We start from the raw sequence: 18,331 nt of genomic DNA, 5'->3' as shown, positions 1-18,331 counted from the left end.
AATTAAGGCTCTCACAGATGTAACATCATCCCATCTACTGGGATCCACTGAAAAAGGAGGAGTAAGTTTGAGTTAATTGCCCAAAGTAAGTAACAAGAATGGTGGCAGACTTACATTACACTTACTGAGTTTTCTAGTTCCTGATCCAATCCCTTTTCCCTGCTTTCATCTCTGGGGTGTTTTTGTAGGTTCTGATTGAAAATGCTATGGGTAAAGCCTTGTGAAAGGGTAAAGGCACAGAGGAAGCATTTAGTTTGGGCACTGACTGCTCTGTAGGATTTCCCCCGATGTGGGGATCCATCCCAGCAACAGCTATAATTTAGTCACTTCTTGTTTAGCAGCTGCCATGTGCATTGATTTCCACTTTTACACAATTGATTTTTGCTTCTGTTCCCATTTGTGCCTTTGTTTTTGGACAGATATCGTACGATGAGTGCCTGAGAACTGACTCAGAGAGGTCAGGAGACCTCATGAAGGAAGACCTTATTTGTCAATACAAACATCAACGAGTGAGTGCCCAGATTTACGGAGGAGACAGCATCATAGCTGAGTTTAACCTCAGCTTTTTTGTTTTCTACTCCAACTTGACATCAAGTGATTTAGAAAAGAAAGAAGTTGAACTACAATTATAAGTCTCGAGGACACTAGACTTGGAGTTGTTTTGGAATCTGGCCCAAAGTCCTTACGTCTTACCAGTCATCTCTTGGTGAAGAATTTTCCAGAATAGTAGAAAGATTAATAAATTCCTGGTAAGCAATTTTCTTGATAAAATGACAGCTCTATGTTCAGTAAATTTATTTCTATAGAAGATTTACTGCTTTTCCATCACCATCTTAGATACTTGCAAAGTAAAAATCTATCAATTCTCAAAATAGCAACATACTCAAGCAAGTATTAAAGCATTTCTTTCCTTTCTTACTGCAAAGCTTAAAGATAAAAATTTTGAATTTTGACCGTGTTGTTTTTTCTTAGAAATATTTAAAAATACCTTTTCAGCTCTCACTGGAATCCAGTAATGATTTTTAAATGTCCAGAAGATGAGGGTGACAAAGGAATGTTAAGCACAAACCAATGACTTCAGTTTGCACAGATCAGGACTTCTGGCTCATCTGTGTATAGTGCCCAGTCTCCCGAAAGCAGTGAAAGACAATATGAGGGCTGTGTCCACTCTCTCTTCCACTATGGTTTGGACATTTGTGGGAATCTGCAGGCATCCCTTACCTATCCATAATTACTTATTGATTTCTTGTTTTGTGAGTGCAATGGTGGCAAGAGCCAATGAAATGGATACAACAGCAGTAAGAAAAGAGAGCCCTGTGTGAGACGGGCTGTGAAGGGCATGACTCCACTCCTATCATAGCCCATTATTCACTGGCTGAAGGGTACACACAATCTGAGAGTCTATCTTCCTGACAATAAAAGGAAGGACATTTAAAGATGAGTTTTATGTTCTGTTTCTCTCATCAAAATTGCAATAGTGAATACAACATCTCTATCCAGAGAAACGGGACCATCTTCAGTTTCAAGCACAGGCTGTTTGGTATTCTTGGAGACACCAGCTCATTGTGTAAGATATGTTTCACATGTCAGGTGGGAGGGTGAGGGATGCTACAGGAACACAACTGTGAAAACACAGGGCCATGAATATTACTGGGGGAGAATCAGTCTGGTTTCTAGCCCAGATGATTGTCAACAAGAGTTTGATCCTAACATTTGATCTGTCTTTGATTTGATCCCTGCATTTATGAATGAAGGATTTTAATTCACTCATAGAGAGATTAGAGCATTTACTTCATGGATGAGAAACCCAAGGGGCAGGGATGGGACTGATGGAGAGATTCCCACAGTTTCCATGAAAGGATGTGAGGGTTCTTTGATGCAAGGTTTGAGGAAAGTTCCAGACTCTGACACACAAAGCAGAAGGAAGGCAGCATGGAGGCCCAGGCCTCCAAAACCTCTAGGGCTGTGAAGGCATGTCCAGCTGCACAGAGAGAACATTCTGCCAGATACGAGAATAGCCATGGACCATTTTAAGAGGTTATTTACTTTTCTGTAGACTCTGTGTTAGGAATGGTTACTGAGCAGGTTCAGACACCTGGATACAATACAACCCCAGCCCATCTCCGAGTGTTGACTGGGAGACCTGGTGAGTGGAAGGTCTACGTACTGCTCCTCAGCAAGAGTCGGCCACAGAGACGCCCAAGGTCAGTTCTTACACTGATGCGCAGGGAGGTCTCAAGTCATTTGCCTAAGGTCAGGCTGCTAATAAGGGGCAGGCTGTGCCTTGAATCTCTGGCCATTTGATTCTAAGTCCTATGCTCTTTATACTTCATCAAAAAGTATGATGACCTCAAAGCCACTAATCTGCTCTCAAGTTTCATTAGAAATTGAATGCCCAGTGCCAGGGTAGCATAATCTCACTCTTTCTTCTGCTTTAAATAAACTTGGAGGAATATACTCATTTTGTGCTGCTACATTACAGAAGGGATGCTGACAAATTTGCAAGCATGTAGAAAAAACTGATAGCAACGGTGAAGGGTGTGGTATCACTGATATATCTAGAACTGAGTACGTCTGGCCTGAGAAGGGATGACCTCGTGGAGATATGATGGCTAGCTTCAAAAATGAGAAGGCTTTCACGCAGAAGAAAAATTAGACTTTTTCAGAATGGCGGTGGAGGGCAGAAGTTGCGGTGGAGGGCAGAAGTTGCCAATAAAGAGATTTTTGCTTAATGCAAGTAAGAACATCCTAAAATGGAATAATATGCCTCATTAGGTAGTGATTGCAATTGATATTAAGGTATTTGAAGAAAAGGAAATGACTACTGGAGCTCATCTGCCTTTCTTCTGTTAGTAAAATAACTACTTTCCTCCTACCACAAAGTTTTAGGAGGGATCATGGCTGCCTACTTTTCCCATCTCCCTTGCAGCTGGTGTGGCCACATGACTGAGTTCTTGGTCCCGGGATGTGAGCAGGTGTTTGGCAACTTTTGCATCACTTCCTTAAAAAGACCTCACTAGTCCTCACTTCCCCTCTCTCTTCCTATGGGCTGGTATGAGAGGGGAAGAGCTAGGGAGCTTTGCCCACACAGGCAAGGACGACCCCTTAGTGCAAGGCAAAGCAACACGACAGGTCCTGGGATCACCTGCTGGCCCTGGGCCACCTGCCTAACCAGGTATGGTTCCACGAGAGGAAAAGAGATACCTGTTTAGCTTGAGCTTCTGTATTTTTTAGTCTCTCTGTTAGAGCGGTTTAGCCTGTGTCCCAATCAATATAACTATTTCTTCGAGATGTACAGATTATTAAGGTACTATTATAAGTGTTGGTAAGCAATGGTTTCTATAATCTTATAATTCTGTCCACACCTTCCCCCTCAGTTTGTCTCCTGTCTTCCAAAATCAGCTAGCCCAACAGTCTCCCTATAGTCGAACATAAGCACTCCATAGTGTTGTTGACCTTGTTTTTTTTAAAGTACCAACGTTCAAGAAGTCAAGAACTTTTGATCTGCATCTCTTTTATCACTATATCAAGTCTGTTCCTAAGGCTCATATGCTTTTCCTTTAGAAAACACCCTGTGCAATGATACGGATGCTAAAGAAATTTTGAAGTTCTATTTGTGGTTATCAAAACTTAAGGATTGGTTAAAAAAAAAAGAAGTGATATGTTATTTAGCTTGTGCGTGATAACGTTCTTCTGCAATTGTTCATTTTCCCTTAGGGGAGAAAACAAGGAGTCCAAGCCACACTGAAGTTGAAGGTTCAGATAATACAAATATTTTTTGGCTCAAAATGTATCAGGAATCAAATATAATTTTGTACTGGTCAACACACCCAGCCAGAAGAATATTCTGATGTATTAAATGTGTGTCTCTCTAAGTAAAATAAAATGGTTGAGCTAATGAAATGAGATTCCAGCCTCTGTGCCTGGGTTCTAGGAGGAAGTAAGCCAACGACAGATGGACCTTTAGTTCTGTCCCATAGATATGCCATTTTCCCTTCAATTTCTATCTCTCTACTCATGTTAGTCCTCTGATCCATAATGCCCTTACCTCTTACTTCCTGATTTATGCAAACTCTATACTTACTTCAAGATTTTACTCTATAATTTTCCTTCTCCTAATTCATCCAGTAAATCTTTAGTATATAATTCTGAACCAAATGAGGTTTCCGAAAATTGTTCCATATTTCATTTTTACCCACAGTAGCTGCTTCCCATGTCTTATGTTTTCTCTGGAACTCTTTCTTTTCTAAGCCTAAAATAGCTGTTTAATAAATAGATTTGAAGCACGGATAATTAAAAGATATGGATCAGACATTTTTTCACTGATATGTAAATTGTCAATGAAGGACAAGATAGAAATCCATTTCCCCTCTGATTGAAAACAATTCAGAAGGATGAATGAGTTCGTTTTTCTCACAAAAAGACTTTTCAAAAAGAAAAGCTTTTGTGAATTTTAAGCTTTGCCATTAGCAGCACTTATAATATTGAACATAAAGGTCCTCATTTCATTTCACAACTGCATAATTTGGAAATTATTAAGAAGAGCTCTTTCTCGATGTTTTTTAATCATGAGTCAACTAAAAACATCACCGTCAGTTTCTCCAGCCCATCCTTCCTGACTCTCCTCACACGAAACACGTTTTAAAGCACCTTTAGCTCTTGAGTTTTAGCTCCATTAAATTCCTGTGAACACATTCTTTTTTTTTCATGGAAATAGAAAGACAATTACACTTTTTGAACTCTACTACCAACACAGAAAAAAACAAAGGTGGAAATCTCGTACTACCATTCAACAAATAACCAGTAGCATCTCTAAAAGCAGTTTCCCTTCAATGCACATAAGTATGAGAAGGTGTATTTCAGCAAAGAGACCTTCAGCATCCGGGGGGAAGTGGAGTTTATTTGAGGCAGTAATATTTCATTGAGCTTCTGGAGCCACTGAGTCAGAAACACGAGCTTCTCTCTAACTCATAGCGTGTTCCTCCTGTCAGGCTGCCTGTTTAGCTGAAGGACTCCGTACTGGAAGAGAATTCATTTGGCTCTTGGAGGAGTCCAAGGAGGAATTAAGCAGGAATGCTGGGATATGAGTTTCAACCAAAACAAAATGGAACCCAAAACATTTTAGATGAAGGGCTTATCTTACTGTGCATGATACTTAGAAAAGGATATAATTAATCTAGAATGCTCCTCTAACAGTTAATTTTGCCATGTCTGTTTCAATTTAAACATACTTCCTCTTAGGGAATAGGGAAAATCTTGAAAGAAAAATGTATAGGTTAAACTTCATAAATTAAAGCGCAAAGTAATGAATGCTTAAGGGAAAGAAGACCTTGGGGAAATCTAGGAACAGGCTATAACTTAGTAGAGCCAGTTATTAAATATTTGCTTTTTCCTATTGGCTTAGAAAAAGACAAATCTTCCCTCTGGCAAGGTGGGTCTCACTCTCTCTGATGTGAGCCTCTGGCTACAGCCCCATACCCCTACCCCAAGACTGGTAGGCTGGGCATGAAGGCAGCAATGACTTCGGCTCCCTCTCCTCCAGGCAGGCATCCAGGGTGCCACAAGAAGGTGCTTCAGGCAGTTGTTGATGGAAGCCCATGCTCCTGCCCCAGCCGCGTTGATGCTTTCTGAATCCCTACTGAGATGAATGCCTAAGCTATCTTCCCTGCATATCAATCATGTTCTCTTCCCCTATTTGTTAACTTAGATCTATGTGGGATCACCAATTGTTTAAACTACCCATGTTTGCTAGTCTGGTAACAACAAAACAATAACTTTCTGGGAGACATTTTAAAGAATTTAACCCTCTTAACCAAAAAAGAAAAATTATGCATCCTTTATTTAGCAGCATTTGGAAATGAGGTGTAGAATCTAAATTTCTAGATGTGACATTTTTCTCTTAAGGTTTTATTTCTAAACCATTTTGGGGATGAAGATGCCTTTGAGATGTTTGATATTAATTCCCGTCTGCCTCGGGAGAGTCTACTGAACATACCCCTAGCCTCCTCCTCACGGTCTACAGCCCACATCAGGAACATCAGCCCTTTCGTCCTCTGCAGTAAGTTGGTGGGGGTCTTGGGCTAGGAACACCATCAAGCTGTTGAGTCCTCTACTCAATGCTCCTGGACTGCAAGACTTTTCAACTTCCCGAATTGCTTTTTATATTTTTTTCAGTCTCCTCGCCAAAATTACTTCAATTGCTTGTTGACACTTGTTGATGCTTTTTTTTTTTTTTTTTTTTTTGGCAAAAGCCCTCAGTTCATTAAGTTTTAGTCTATTGTACAATATGGAAGTTCAGGAAAACAAGTATTTTCTTTTCTATAAGACGACCTAGGGTAAGGCCTGATGAGTGTGGGTCTGAGCAGTCCAGAAAGTTCATGGATTTTACTGTATATTCAGGGGACACTTAGTGACCCCTTTTCTTCTGCTTCTTCATAGATTCTGTTATTTCAGTTGTGTTTCAATTACTCAGACTCTTGGACAATTGCCCTTCATATCTATGATGCATCTCATTATGACCAAATACTGTGTCTTTGGGCTCAGGGCTTGTGTGTAGCTCATGAGCCAAGAAGGCAAAGTAAATCTTACCTTTTTGTAGAGACTCCTCAGGTCTCGGTACTGCCACATGCTGTTTAGGACCTGAGATGCGGCCTTGACCACTTTTGGAGAGTGTCTGATAAAGAAAAGACAGGACATGCAAGATGGTGAGCAGGACAGCCGGGCTTCAAATTGACACTGACTTGGCAGGAAATGTCATGAATAAATATCCTCACGGGGTTTCTGGCTCTTTTCCTCTCAGTCTGGGGAGTGCAAGGGATGGCTCCACCGGTCTCCATCCTCGTTCTCATCAACACACTCATGAGGCTAAGAGACTGGAATGCATCCCAGTTTTGCAAAGAATTTTCAAAATGGAAACCAAAGAGCAGAGCATTGAGTCAGGATGCAGATGTAAGGTTTGACATAAGAAGAGAAAAACAGCAATTAAGAAGGGCCCCAGATTCAGGGGTTTTAATGGCAGTGTTGTACAACACCTGTGTAGTAGAAGAAAGAAGCTATTCATTTTCTCCACTGAGGCATGAGAGCATACACTGGGCTGGCTCTACGCGCCTGCGTGATTACAGGGAGCTGCTCTCCAGCTCCTGCTGATGCCAAGCACGAGAGACTGGCAGTGAAGGCAGACGTGTGCACACACTGCACACACACTCTCTTACATTTATATAGAGGAATGAATAAGCATCTATAAATAACAGCCTTCATACAATTAAAGTTCTAGCCTCTGGACCATAGGGAGAAACTAGCGTCACATAAACATTTGGACTAGTGGTTTTTAACATTCTTTTGAGTCATGGCTTTGAAATCCCTATGAAATAGTAGCTACATATTTTGCCTTGTGGTTCAACGCCAATATGCATGTCAAAACAGACACTAGGTCCATAAATCTATGTTGATTTAATTCAATCAAATTCTTGGAAGTCTCTTTGCCTAGTGGTGAGGGAAACTGTTAATTACCTGCTGATTCTTTGTTTTAATGGGCTGATTCCACAACCAGCTGCACAACGCTAGTGGCTGCCATTGACATTGAGCCTATCTCAGTGGCTGGCACACTTTTTCTATAAAGGTGCAGGTAATAAACATTCCTGGCTTTGGGGCCATATGGTCTCTGTCGCAGCCACTCAACTCTGTCATTGTAGGATGAGAGGAGTTGTAAATAATATATAAATGAATGGATGTGGCTGTGTTCCAATCAAACGTTATTTACAAAAGCAGGCAGTGGTGGGGTGTGGCCGGTGGCCGTAGTATGCTGACCCCTGGTCTATGTGAGTGTTGACTCCTGGATCTGGGCAGGACATAAAGATTCACGAAGACGCCAACGTGAAGTCCACCCCACAAGCTGACTTGTGGTGCAGTGGCCCATAGATCCCCTAAGAGAATATCTGAATTGAGACCGAAAATGCCTTTGACATAAAGTGGTCTTTGAAATAGAAAGTGAGCAGATGGGTAGACGGGATCAGGTTGAGGTTGAATTTGAGAGACAGAGTAAATGAATGTTTCAAGAACATGCATTTTGTAATTAAATTATGGGATGCTACTACATTGTCAGTTAGATGTCAGCTATTTTCCTGGGTCTTCATGTTTGCAACTTAGACCAACTAAGTTTAAGGTTTATTCATCCATTTATTTACTGGTAACAGTAATAGCCACTCTTACAATTATTATTACTGAGATGGAATTCAATTTCTGCTGTGTTTGAAATCTATTAGTTATATCATGTACTTCTAAAATTAAAAAAATAGAGTTCTTATAAATTCCAAAGTTTTTCTCTATGAAAGATGAGCTATATTTAAGTAACATAAATATTTTCTTTTAGTAAAATAGGCAGTTGCTAAATAATTTCACAATTTATGTTAGTACCATGCTCTAAATTAATATTAAATTTCTTTGACTTAAAGACAGAGTTTTAGATCTTTTCATGGAAATAGATCAAGTACATTTTATTCTTATATAATCAATGCTGAACAAAGATTAAATGCTATGTTTTGCTGTATTTTATCATTGTTAGCTAGAATATGTCCATGACAATACCCAAGCAACTCTGGAAAACATCTATTAATATTCAGGTAGCGACAATGTAGTTGAAACATATTTAGTATGCAAAAATTCCTCTGACACAGTGTAATTTTTTGTTTCTACTTTTTTCTTGGTTACAAAATAGAAAGAGACTGTGAATGTGTAATGAGTAGCAGGTTTTAACCTCCCAATTAAAATGCCAATACATCACGGTGTTATAATAACACATGAAGGTCAAAGAAACATTGCTTTCTTTTTCAACTTTAATTTTGATCCATCCACTAGACTGGTACCATAGCAACATCTACTTGAAAAACTATAACTATTGATTGAAGGACTTGAACAATTGAGTGTTTCTAACGTGACAAGTGATTATAACCTAAGTCACAATACACTGTTCCTTCCCGACAAGTAACAGTTGAGACTGTTAATGGCTTTTCTGTCTTATGACAAAATACAGTGACACATTCAACACTATTTCCTATATAACTGTTAAAATTAGAAGAAAAAACCCAAATGTACTTTTGAAACAGATGGACATGATAGAATGTCCATAATGGGTGTTTAAAAAGATGTGATGTGAAAAGAACAATATAAGTTATCAGACTTCAAAATGGTAAGTATAAGACTCCTATAAGAGTCATTAATGATTACGCAATGTCTGAGCTTCACTGGAGTTGTCAAATCAGGGGTGGCTGAAGACTTCAGTGGGTGCAATTCATCTGGGGTGTTCCGCACAGCCATTGCAGCAACAGGACCACACAACATCAGGCCCAGTGGTAGTATTAGCAAGACACGGTGAGTTATACAATTCAAACAGACTGTGAACGGCAACTTGACAGTCTGACCTACTGATATCATGGCATATTTAAGCTTGCGTATATTTAGAAATAAAATGTATAAATAGATAAAATGGAGAATCACAGATAGGCACATCTCTCCATCTGTGTTTTCTCATGCTGTCTCATATTGAAAAATCAGGTTTGAACTAAATTTACTTCTGTAAATAATTTTTAAGGACAATTTAGGGAGGGCAGATTTGCAAGAATTTTTATAAATTAACCAGAGTGAACTGATTGCCTCCATTTTCCAAATATTAAATCATCCTTAATTCCAAAAATTCTATTTTCAATAAAGAATTTTCATTTTATTAAAACATCTCTGGAAGGCCATGGGAATCTCAGTGCCTACTGTCTTAATAGAATTGAGTGATAAACGATGAGTTTAGAGCTAAGATTCAGAGTAATTCTCCTGGATTCATTTTGTTTTAAGAGCAGTGAGAAGCACAACCAAACTGACAGGTAGGTGGCAGATGAGGATATCTATAGTTCTAAAAACCGTGTTTTGATCCTTGAATTAGTCACTACATAAAAAAGAGATAATCTACATGAAAGAATGGCTGAGATAGTCTAAGCAGGAGAACTATAACTGGGAAGATGCTTGACTCAACCCAATTCAACACTTCTTATTAAACATGTCAATCCAGGCTGTTACATTAGAAAAAAGATAAAGGAACTTTGAGATGAAAACAAGTGACTATTCCAGAAGGAAATTTTCAATCAAATTAAAGGACATTTACAAGATCATTTGTAGTGAAAGAAAATTCCCATTATCAACAATCAAGATTGGACCATTTTCTGGATTGGCAAAGTGAATATATACTATTTCACAGATGGCTTCCTTAAACAATTTTTTTTTTTTTTTTTTTTTGCTGAGGAGGATTATTTATTTATTTATTTATTTTTTGCTGAGGAGGATTCCCCCTGAAGTAACATCTGTGCCAATCACCCTCTTTTTGTTTTTGCTTGAGGAAGATTAGGCTTGAGCTAATATCTGTGCTAATCTTGCTTTACGTCATACGTGGGTCACAGCCACAGCATGGCTGACGAGTGGTACAGGTCCGCACCTGGGATCCAAACCTGTGAACCTGGGCTGCTGAAGCAGAGTGCACCAAATGTAACCACTATACCACGGGGCTTAAACAATTTTTTAATTAGTTTCACCAAATAACTTCCTTTGACTATAGGACTGATAAGAGCATCTTTTCTCTTTAAGGCCCATTTAGTGATGCTTACCGCCATAAGGATGCTCACATAGTTGGAAGGAATGAATATATGCCAAACTACCCCTCAAAGTTCTCTAGTCTTAAAATTTAGAAAAAATTTGAATGTCTCATGATTATAGACAAATATGCCAGAGTGTTTTTGTGAATTATGGTTTTATTCTGTGTGTATGTGTGTTTACTTAAAAAAGCATTAACACATAAGCTCTTAATGCACAAAACAGGTAAGCATTTCAGTGAGAGATTTCAAAGGTCTGCTGAAGCTGCATGAAGAAGAAAACCATGTGGCTGCCTGCCTGTGGAAAACAGCACTTTATTGTAAGTGCAATAAAATAAAGTATAGTTCAAGCCAACCATCTCCATCGCACAAGTATAACCTGAGTCCCACCGGGCTTCTCTGTTTGCTGTAGAAAAGTATTCAAATCCTAATACTGAACTGTTGACTGAACCTAGGTGGAGGTCTCAGGGTGCTTAAACGGAAAACCTGAAACTTGTTTTGTAATACATGGTAATATCCTGAATTAAATGAAATAATGGGAGAATTTCCAAAAAGTCTCAAAGTGCCTCCCTCACAGGCTTTAATAACACAAGAAAAATTATTTAGCATTTAGATGTAAAGGAGTGGGGAAGGGCAGGGAATGACAAGTCAAGAAGTAGACTTCTGATAACAAAAGGTTTACCCTTTTAATCTTATTTGATTATATTGAGGGACTTCCAGGAGGATAAATTTAATTAAGGTTAGTGAGTGTTTCTGTAAAACTGCCAGCTCGCTGATACACTGACGCTCTGGCTTGTGAAGATATTTTCTGGTTGCATACAGTAAGATACCATTGATTCTTAAATCAAACTGGGGGCATTCCTATTTGTGGCGGTGCAGCTGCTTCCACATGGAGCCTTATCTCTTTTTATTCCATTCATATAAAAGCCCTCCTTCCTTGCCACCATCCCCTCTTCTGGGAAATTTCTGTTTGTCCTTTAAGATTTGATTAGCACGTCTTTCAGGAAGTCCATTATGACAGCTCCTCTCTTAGTTTTAGATTGGGAAGTGCAGGCATAGTGACTTGTTCAATTAAATAGTTTTCCCCAAATCCACAGCTAGTCAGGGAGGGTGCTGGATTGGCCCTGAGTTCTCTCTGTCTCCATCACACTCTTTTCTCCCCAATCCTCCCTGCATGATGACTTGCTAGACACAGCCGAAGAGGCACAGAGAAAAGGATGTGAATCCCAGTGCCAACACTTTGACTTGCAGCCACAGAGGAACAACTACCACAAGATACCTGAATGTATTCAGGTAAAGCTGATTGTGTCTTCTGTGTTGGAGGAATACAACAGTGTATGCACGTGGATTGTCAAGTCTATCTTACCAATATCGTGGTAGTCACCAAGTCATGAGTTATTCAACAAATTGAAATTCCCCGTAGCATCAGCTTTCATTGTGGGGTGGGAAAACTGGAAACCATTTGCCGTTTCCTTCTCTTGATTATCAGAGACAGATGCTTTCCAATGACATTCAGTAGCGTTACTCATCCCAAGGGGCGATGGGCACACTTAGAACCAATTCTATCAACACCAATTCTACCGTGATATCAAGTGACTGTCTGACTTACTTATCTCCTTTGCTTTTGGAGATGCCGACCAACTTCTCGATGCCACCAGCATCCCGTAAGGCCTTGGCGTTCTCCATGTTCTTGGTGATCACTTCATGCAGGGTGCAGCAGACGGCTGTCACTGTATCGTCCGACATGGCCTTGCTGGCTGTGTTGTTGCTGTTATTCCCTCCTGGGAGCCTGTGGACAAGGTCTCGCATGGCGTATTTGCCTTTGGAAAAGAAAATGAAGGAAAGAGTTGAAATGAGGCCAGAATGGAGGAAGAGGGCAGAGGAGATGTGGGGACAGGGGAGAAAAGCAAACACAAGAGGCCACATTAATGCAATGTCTGTTTCCCATCACTAATTATCCTCTATTGGGTAATTTTGGACACATATACAGAGAAAACAGTATGTCATCATGGCAAACGCATGGACTTGGATGCTAGATGGATGTGGAAGTGAATCTCTGGGAGAGTTATTTCACACCTCCAAGCCTCAGCCTTCTTCATCTGTAAAGAAAGAACAATAATGGTACCTATCTTACAAGGCTGCTGCAAAGATTAAATGAGTAATGGTGTGAAAAGCATTTAACATCCGAGGATTCCTGAGGACGAAGGACTCAATAGACGGTAGCTGCCGGGGGATTCCTGCTTAGTATTCACAGAAGTCAGGAAAACATGGTAATGGTAAATCTACTATAACCTCAAAAATGTCTTGCCAGGAGCAATGTTGGGCCCTGTATTATTTAACAGATTAGAGTCAAACCACAAATATGTGGAGAACATGATCACATAGATGACTTCTGAGTTCTGGCCCCCATAAAGCAAAGAGAAACATTTAAAGCAGGAGAGAGAAGCTTTACAAATAACATATAACTAGGTATCCTTTGAACCAGGGTAAGTGGATGACCTGCTTGTCTCCGATGGAATTTTACTGCTTGGGTCTACCATATAACATTTACTAATTTGACATGTTTGCCTTTGTGTGAAAAAAATAAAATTCAACTTTGCTCCCTCAATTCCCTTTATCGTTATTAATCTTGCTACACCCGATGATAAAGCTACTTATAATGACATCTTTATGGAGTACTTTTAGTTTACAAAGCACTTTAGGCATTACCGATAAACCTGCAGGACAATTAATTCATCCCGCCTGCAGCTTCCTGTTCTGTTTCATTAATCTACTCTGGAACTAAGTAAATGAGAGCCGGTAGCAAACTTGGCTGTTCATCATTTTTTGGATGGAACTGGCATGTGTCCAAAGTTTAATCCCTTCCTGGTCTCCCATCTCCCAATTAGATGTATTTAACTAGCTCCTAAAAGCCATTGGAAAGCTTTTTCCTCCATACATGTCTCTAAAGGACAGTCTCTTTTCCTGTTGAATTCTCTGGTCCATGGTGCCTGGGGGTAGAAAAAGGAACTCCGTGGGAAGAGGAGTCCTTAATTCCAGGCAGTAATAAATAAAACATAGGCCCTTGTAATTTTGGTATCTGCTCTTATTCTATGTTTGTGTGGCTTATTTTAGCATGGACAAAAAAAAAAAATGCTGATGTCTAAATTACTGAAATAGCAAAGAGTCTTCATCACTTGATGGTAGCTGAAAAGGGTCTGACAAAAGTGGTTTGCCTGAGAACCCCCAAATGTAGCAAATTTATTTTCTAATGACAGCACTTAAAATAGTTAGAAGAAGACCCTTTCTACACGGGTAGTCCTCTGAGCAACTTGCTTTATGTATTTATCATTAAATCGCTTTCAACTCCGGCTAAGAGTTTACTTTTGTTGGGATCAGCATGTCGGCGACTTTATCAGTTCATTAACCCCCACAAACCACTGGCATAGAAACCTGAGTTCCACAGAAGAGAGAAGATGGATGAGTTCTTTTTCTTATAAGGGAAGTGATGGAGGAAGGAAACAGAAAACTATGTCAATCATTGTTCAGACAGGGACATTCACACCCCTGATCCGGTAGGAAAGACCGATCTTGTGACCTTGGACAGCATCAAGGTTGAAAGCAAAAATGAGGAGCGCGAGAAGATTCGGCTGTAGCATGTTTTGGTTTTTGTAATCACCGTTTTTAAAATGATGACAGACAAATTTGAAGGTGTGGTTTCATCCTGAATGGCTTCCCAACCTGTGAGCTCTGAATGAGATACAAGGTGTTCCCGGACCGGTCAGGTGGCAGGAACAACTGCCTCCCCCCAGCAGCCTCCTCGATTTGCCCCCGTGTGCAAATACGACACAAACACTCTCATTTTCCATGTGCTCCATGGCGTGGAAAACAGCAGGAGTCACTGCCATATATAACCTACCACAACCTGTCGAGGAAACCCACTGGAATAATTTTATTTCTGATATTTCCAATACAGTTCACTGACATTTTAGTAGGCAACTGGGGATTTTTCATGCAGTCTATTTATTAGCTTATTTGGAGGGATACACTTTAGCCCATAATTTTGACTATCCAAGTGGAGAAACAAATCAAGTAAAAGTATTCCACAGAACAGAAGACCTGTGGGCAAAGTTTGTTAATTCTTTTAAGGATATAACAATTGTTTTAGCCTTTGATTACGCTGCTGAGAAAAGCTGCCTTCTCACAGTGGAACCTGAATCCTATCTTCATGTGAAGTTTGAGTTGCAAGAATAGCTTTTTAGTTCTTTCTTGAGTTTAGAAACTTTGAGTCTCATTGGGGGGAAAACAAAGCATGGAACACAGATTAGTTACAGCCACAAGTGACCTCATGTTGGATGCTAATAACGGAAGTTCAGGGATGGGAGAAATTTGACTGGACTGAGGTTGTCATGGAAGGCTTGATATAGGAAGTGGAAGTTTAGGATTTGTTCTTTAGGTCAGGGGAGCCTCCACTCTAGATATTTTACAGAGAGAATTCTGGTGCATCAAGAAGAAGGGAGGTTTCAGAATAGTAAGATTGAAGGTAGGAGAAACATGTCATCTTTTTCTTGTCAATAAAGTGCTTTCTCTCTGAACTTTTATTTTACTGAAATTATAAGCATTGCAACTCTAGGTATCTTGTGCCTATAATTGTTCTGTGTTCCATATTTTCTCCCCCCCTTCGAAGTTTCTAAACAATAAAAAGAACAAAAAAGAACAAAAAAGCTATTCTGGCTACCCAGTAGGAGGAATCTTGGCACCCCCTTCCCCCACGCCTCTGTCAGGCTTTTGGGTCCTTCAGGTCTGAGATTTCTTCAGAGATGAAAGCTGTTAACCTCCTTTTAAAGCAAATTCTCTTTTTTGTGTCACAGTGGTGATGACAAAAAGTTGCAAGGTAGGTGGGCCAAACTTTAACTTGCACACCCAAACATCATCAAGGTGATCAAATTGTTGCTTTTTTCTTTTGTTTTCAGAGAGCGAAATGGAGGGAGGTAGAGTTGTTTTTGGGCTAAGGAGCAGGGTGGGTGGACCACCAGGTGGATGCTGTCTCTTTAGGAACCTGGAGGAGGAACAAGTTGGAGCTTCTGCACGGGCCCAGGGACATTAAAGACACCTGGAGCTCAGCAGTGCCCTTGTGGGGGCATTAGGACACCAGGGAGATGCAGAGGAGATCGTAGAAACACTCACTCTGCAGTTGAGCCTGGCATGAGGTAGAGTTGCTTCCTGTTTTAGAATGAACTGCTGAGGCCCACAAAAGGGACAGTGGCACCAGCAACCCCTGCAGACTGAAGACCACTCCCCCTTCCTCTGGGTTTAATTTGGTTTAAAAATAAGTAAACGCTATGACACTGAAATTTCAGACTGAAATTCACAGAGCGATTCATGTTGATGATACCATTTAGCAGGCAACAGTAATATTTCAGGACAAAAACAACCAGGACTTGTGACCATAAAGAGGTGGGCTTGGGGAGCTGGGTGTCAGGGACAGGAGAGCAGCCATGATGGAGAGTCCTAAAATGAAACTGACAACGATTGGAGGGAGTCCAGTGAAACGTTGAGAGTAATAGAGGCAAAGAGGATTCAGAAATCTCTATCTGGGACAATGAGGTGGGTAGTGAAAACCAAGTGAATTTTAAAGTTTAATAATAACGGACAAGTCGGATTTCTATTTTATTTTTCCACACAAAGACAAACATGCAAAATTAGTAAATGTTATATGATAGAGCCATAAAGCAAAATCCTCTTGAGGTCATCAGGTTCAAAACACACCCAGATTTGTGAAAGCAAAGTGGATAGCTTGCCCTGCCTCCATTAGAAATGAATGTGCTTCCCATTATCCGCTATCATGGAATCACATGTTAAACAAGAAAAGCACATCGCTCCTTCAGATTGAAACAAAACAAAACACAACTCTGCCACCCGCACCACCACCACCAAACAGGTCCAAGTTCCCAACAGAAATGAATCTTCCAGCCATTTCTTCTAAGTTACTTAGTCTCTAATGAAAATAACTTTCCCTCTGACTTTTGCAATACTGATATGAGATGACTATCAGAGATATTATAATTGTGTACAAAAACTATCATTTTCCATTAATGATTAACTTCCACCTTGTAACTTTGCTACTCTTTCCTTTGTGTATGTGTGTATATCCCTTAAATACTTGTATTTATTATTTGTTGAAATCAGTTTTCTAAATTCAGAATATCTGAAAAACTGCAAGTAAAAATTATTTTTGCTTTATAATGCTTCTTTCTGGGAGTCTTCTGTTTGGAGTGGTTGGCACATGACGGTGTCTGGATGGACTCAGGAGACCTAACAAACTCTATTGCTCAAGAAGGGCACTCCCTGCAGAGTTCTTGTACAGAAAAGACCTGGTGGGAACGTCCTGATGGGGTAACAGAGCTTTGCTCTTGCTGACTGCTTCTGTTTCTGTGTTGTTTGTTTGTTTACAATTCTTCTATTTCTATTTCAGGACTAAGCCTATTTCTGGTGTTGGTTTGCGCACTACCAGTTAGTTTCCCCATTGGTGGCAGCAATATTGAGTAGTGGTTTTATGGTCTAACCACCTGTGCTCTGTAAGGTGGCAGACAACAGAGAGGGCACTTGAGTCCCTTCCTATGCCAATTATGGATCTCTTTCGATCATTGATAGAGTCCTCTGTATAGCTGGCTTTGTGATGTACCATTATAAATTCAAATCTCTCAAACCAACTTCAGAGAAAAGATATTTCAACAAAAATGTCGGCTGGAATGGAGAGCAGCCCTGGATCAGGAATAGCATGCTCCTTTGTCTCTGAGGTCTTGGTACCTATATGGCTTCCCTGTTTCTGGAGCTGCTAAAACTGACCTGTGAGTTTTTGCTGAGGTGCTCTAAATTTATTCTTTTTCCTTCAATTTCTTTACTGTGGTAAAATACACATAACGTAAAGTTTACCATCTTATCCATTTTTAAGTGGACAGTTCAGTGATGCTAAGTAAATTCATTTTGTTGTGCAACCATCACCACCATCCATCTCCAGAACTCTCTTCATCTTGCAAAACTGAAACTCTATACCATTAAACAATAACTCCCCATCCCCCATCCCCTAACAACCAACACTGCACTTTCTATCTCTATGATTTTGACTACTCTAAGTACCTCATATAAGTAGAATCATACAGTATATGTCTTTATGTGACTGATGTATTTTGCTTATCATAATGTTCTCAAGCTTCAGCCATAGTGCAGCATATATCAGAATTTCCTTTCTTTTTAAGTCTGAATAATATTCCATTGTATGGATAGACCACATTTTGCTTATCAATTCATCTGTTCGTTGACACTTGGGTTACTTCCCCATCTTAGCTACTGTGAATAATGCTACCATGAACACAAGTGTACAAATATCTTTTCATTTCAACCTATTTGTGTCTTTAAATCTAAAGTGAGTCTCTTGTACATAGCATGTTTTTTTTTTAATCCATCCTGCCAATCTCTGTGTTTTGATTGGAGAATTTAACCCATTTATATTTAAAATAATTACTGATAAGGAGGGACTTTTTTACTTTACTATTTGTTTTCTATATACATTGTAGCTTTTTTGTCCCTCATTTCCTACATTATTGTCCTTTTTGTGTTTATTTGATTTTTTGTAGTAAAACATGCAAATTCTCTTCTCATTTCCTTTTGTGTATATTCTATAACTATTCTTTTTGTGGTTACCATGGGGATTACATTTAATA

The 18,331-nt window shown here is 39.7% G+C and overlaps 1 protein-coding gene across 11 annotated transcripts in view; it reads right to left on the bottom strand.

The window, feature by feature from the left end:
- Positions 1 to 18,331, bottom strand: part of CTNND2 (catenin delta 2) — an 888,536-nt gene that overhangs the window by 32,035 nt on the left and 838,170 nt on the right. For all 11 annotated transcript variants that reach the window (XM_023625841.2, XM_070246034.1, XM_023625845.2 and 8 more), the window contains 2 exons: positions 12,238 to 12,448; positions 6,589 to 6,673 (listed from right to left, as the gene is read on the bottom strand). In XM_023625841.2, the coding sequence (XP_023481609.1) occupies positions 6,589 to 6,673; positions 12,238 to 12,448 (296 nt within the window). The remainder of the gene's footprint in view (positions 1 to 6,588; positions 6,674 to 12,237; positions 12,449 to 18,331) is intronic.

This window comes from Equus caballus, chromosome 21 (genome assembly GCF_041296265.1).
Source record: "Equus caballus isolate H_3958 breed thoroughbred chromosome 21, TB-T2T, whole genome shotgun sequence".
NCBI lineage: Eukaryota > Metazoa > Chordata > Mammalia > Perissodactyla > Equidae > Equus > Equus caballus.
The sequence above is the reverse complement of the archived record's forward strand: the minus strand, read 5'-3'. Positions and strand labels throughout refer to the sequence as shown.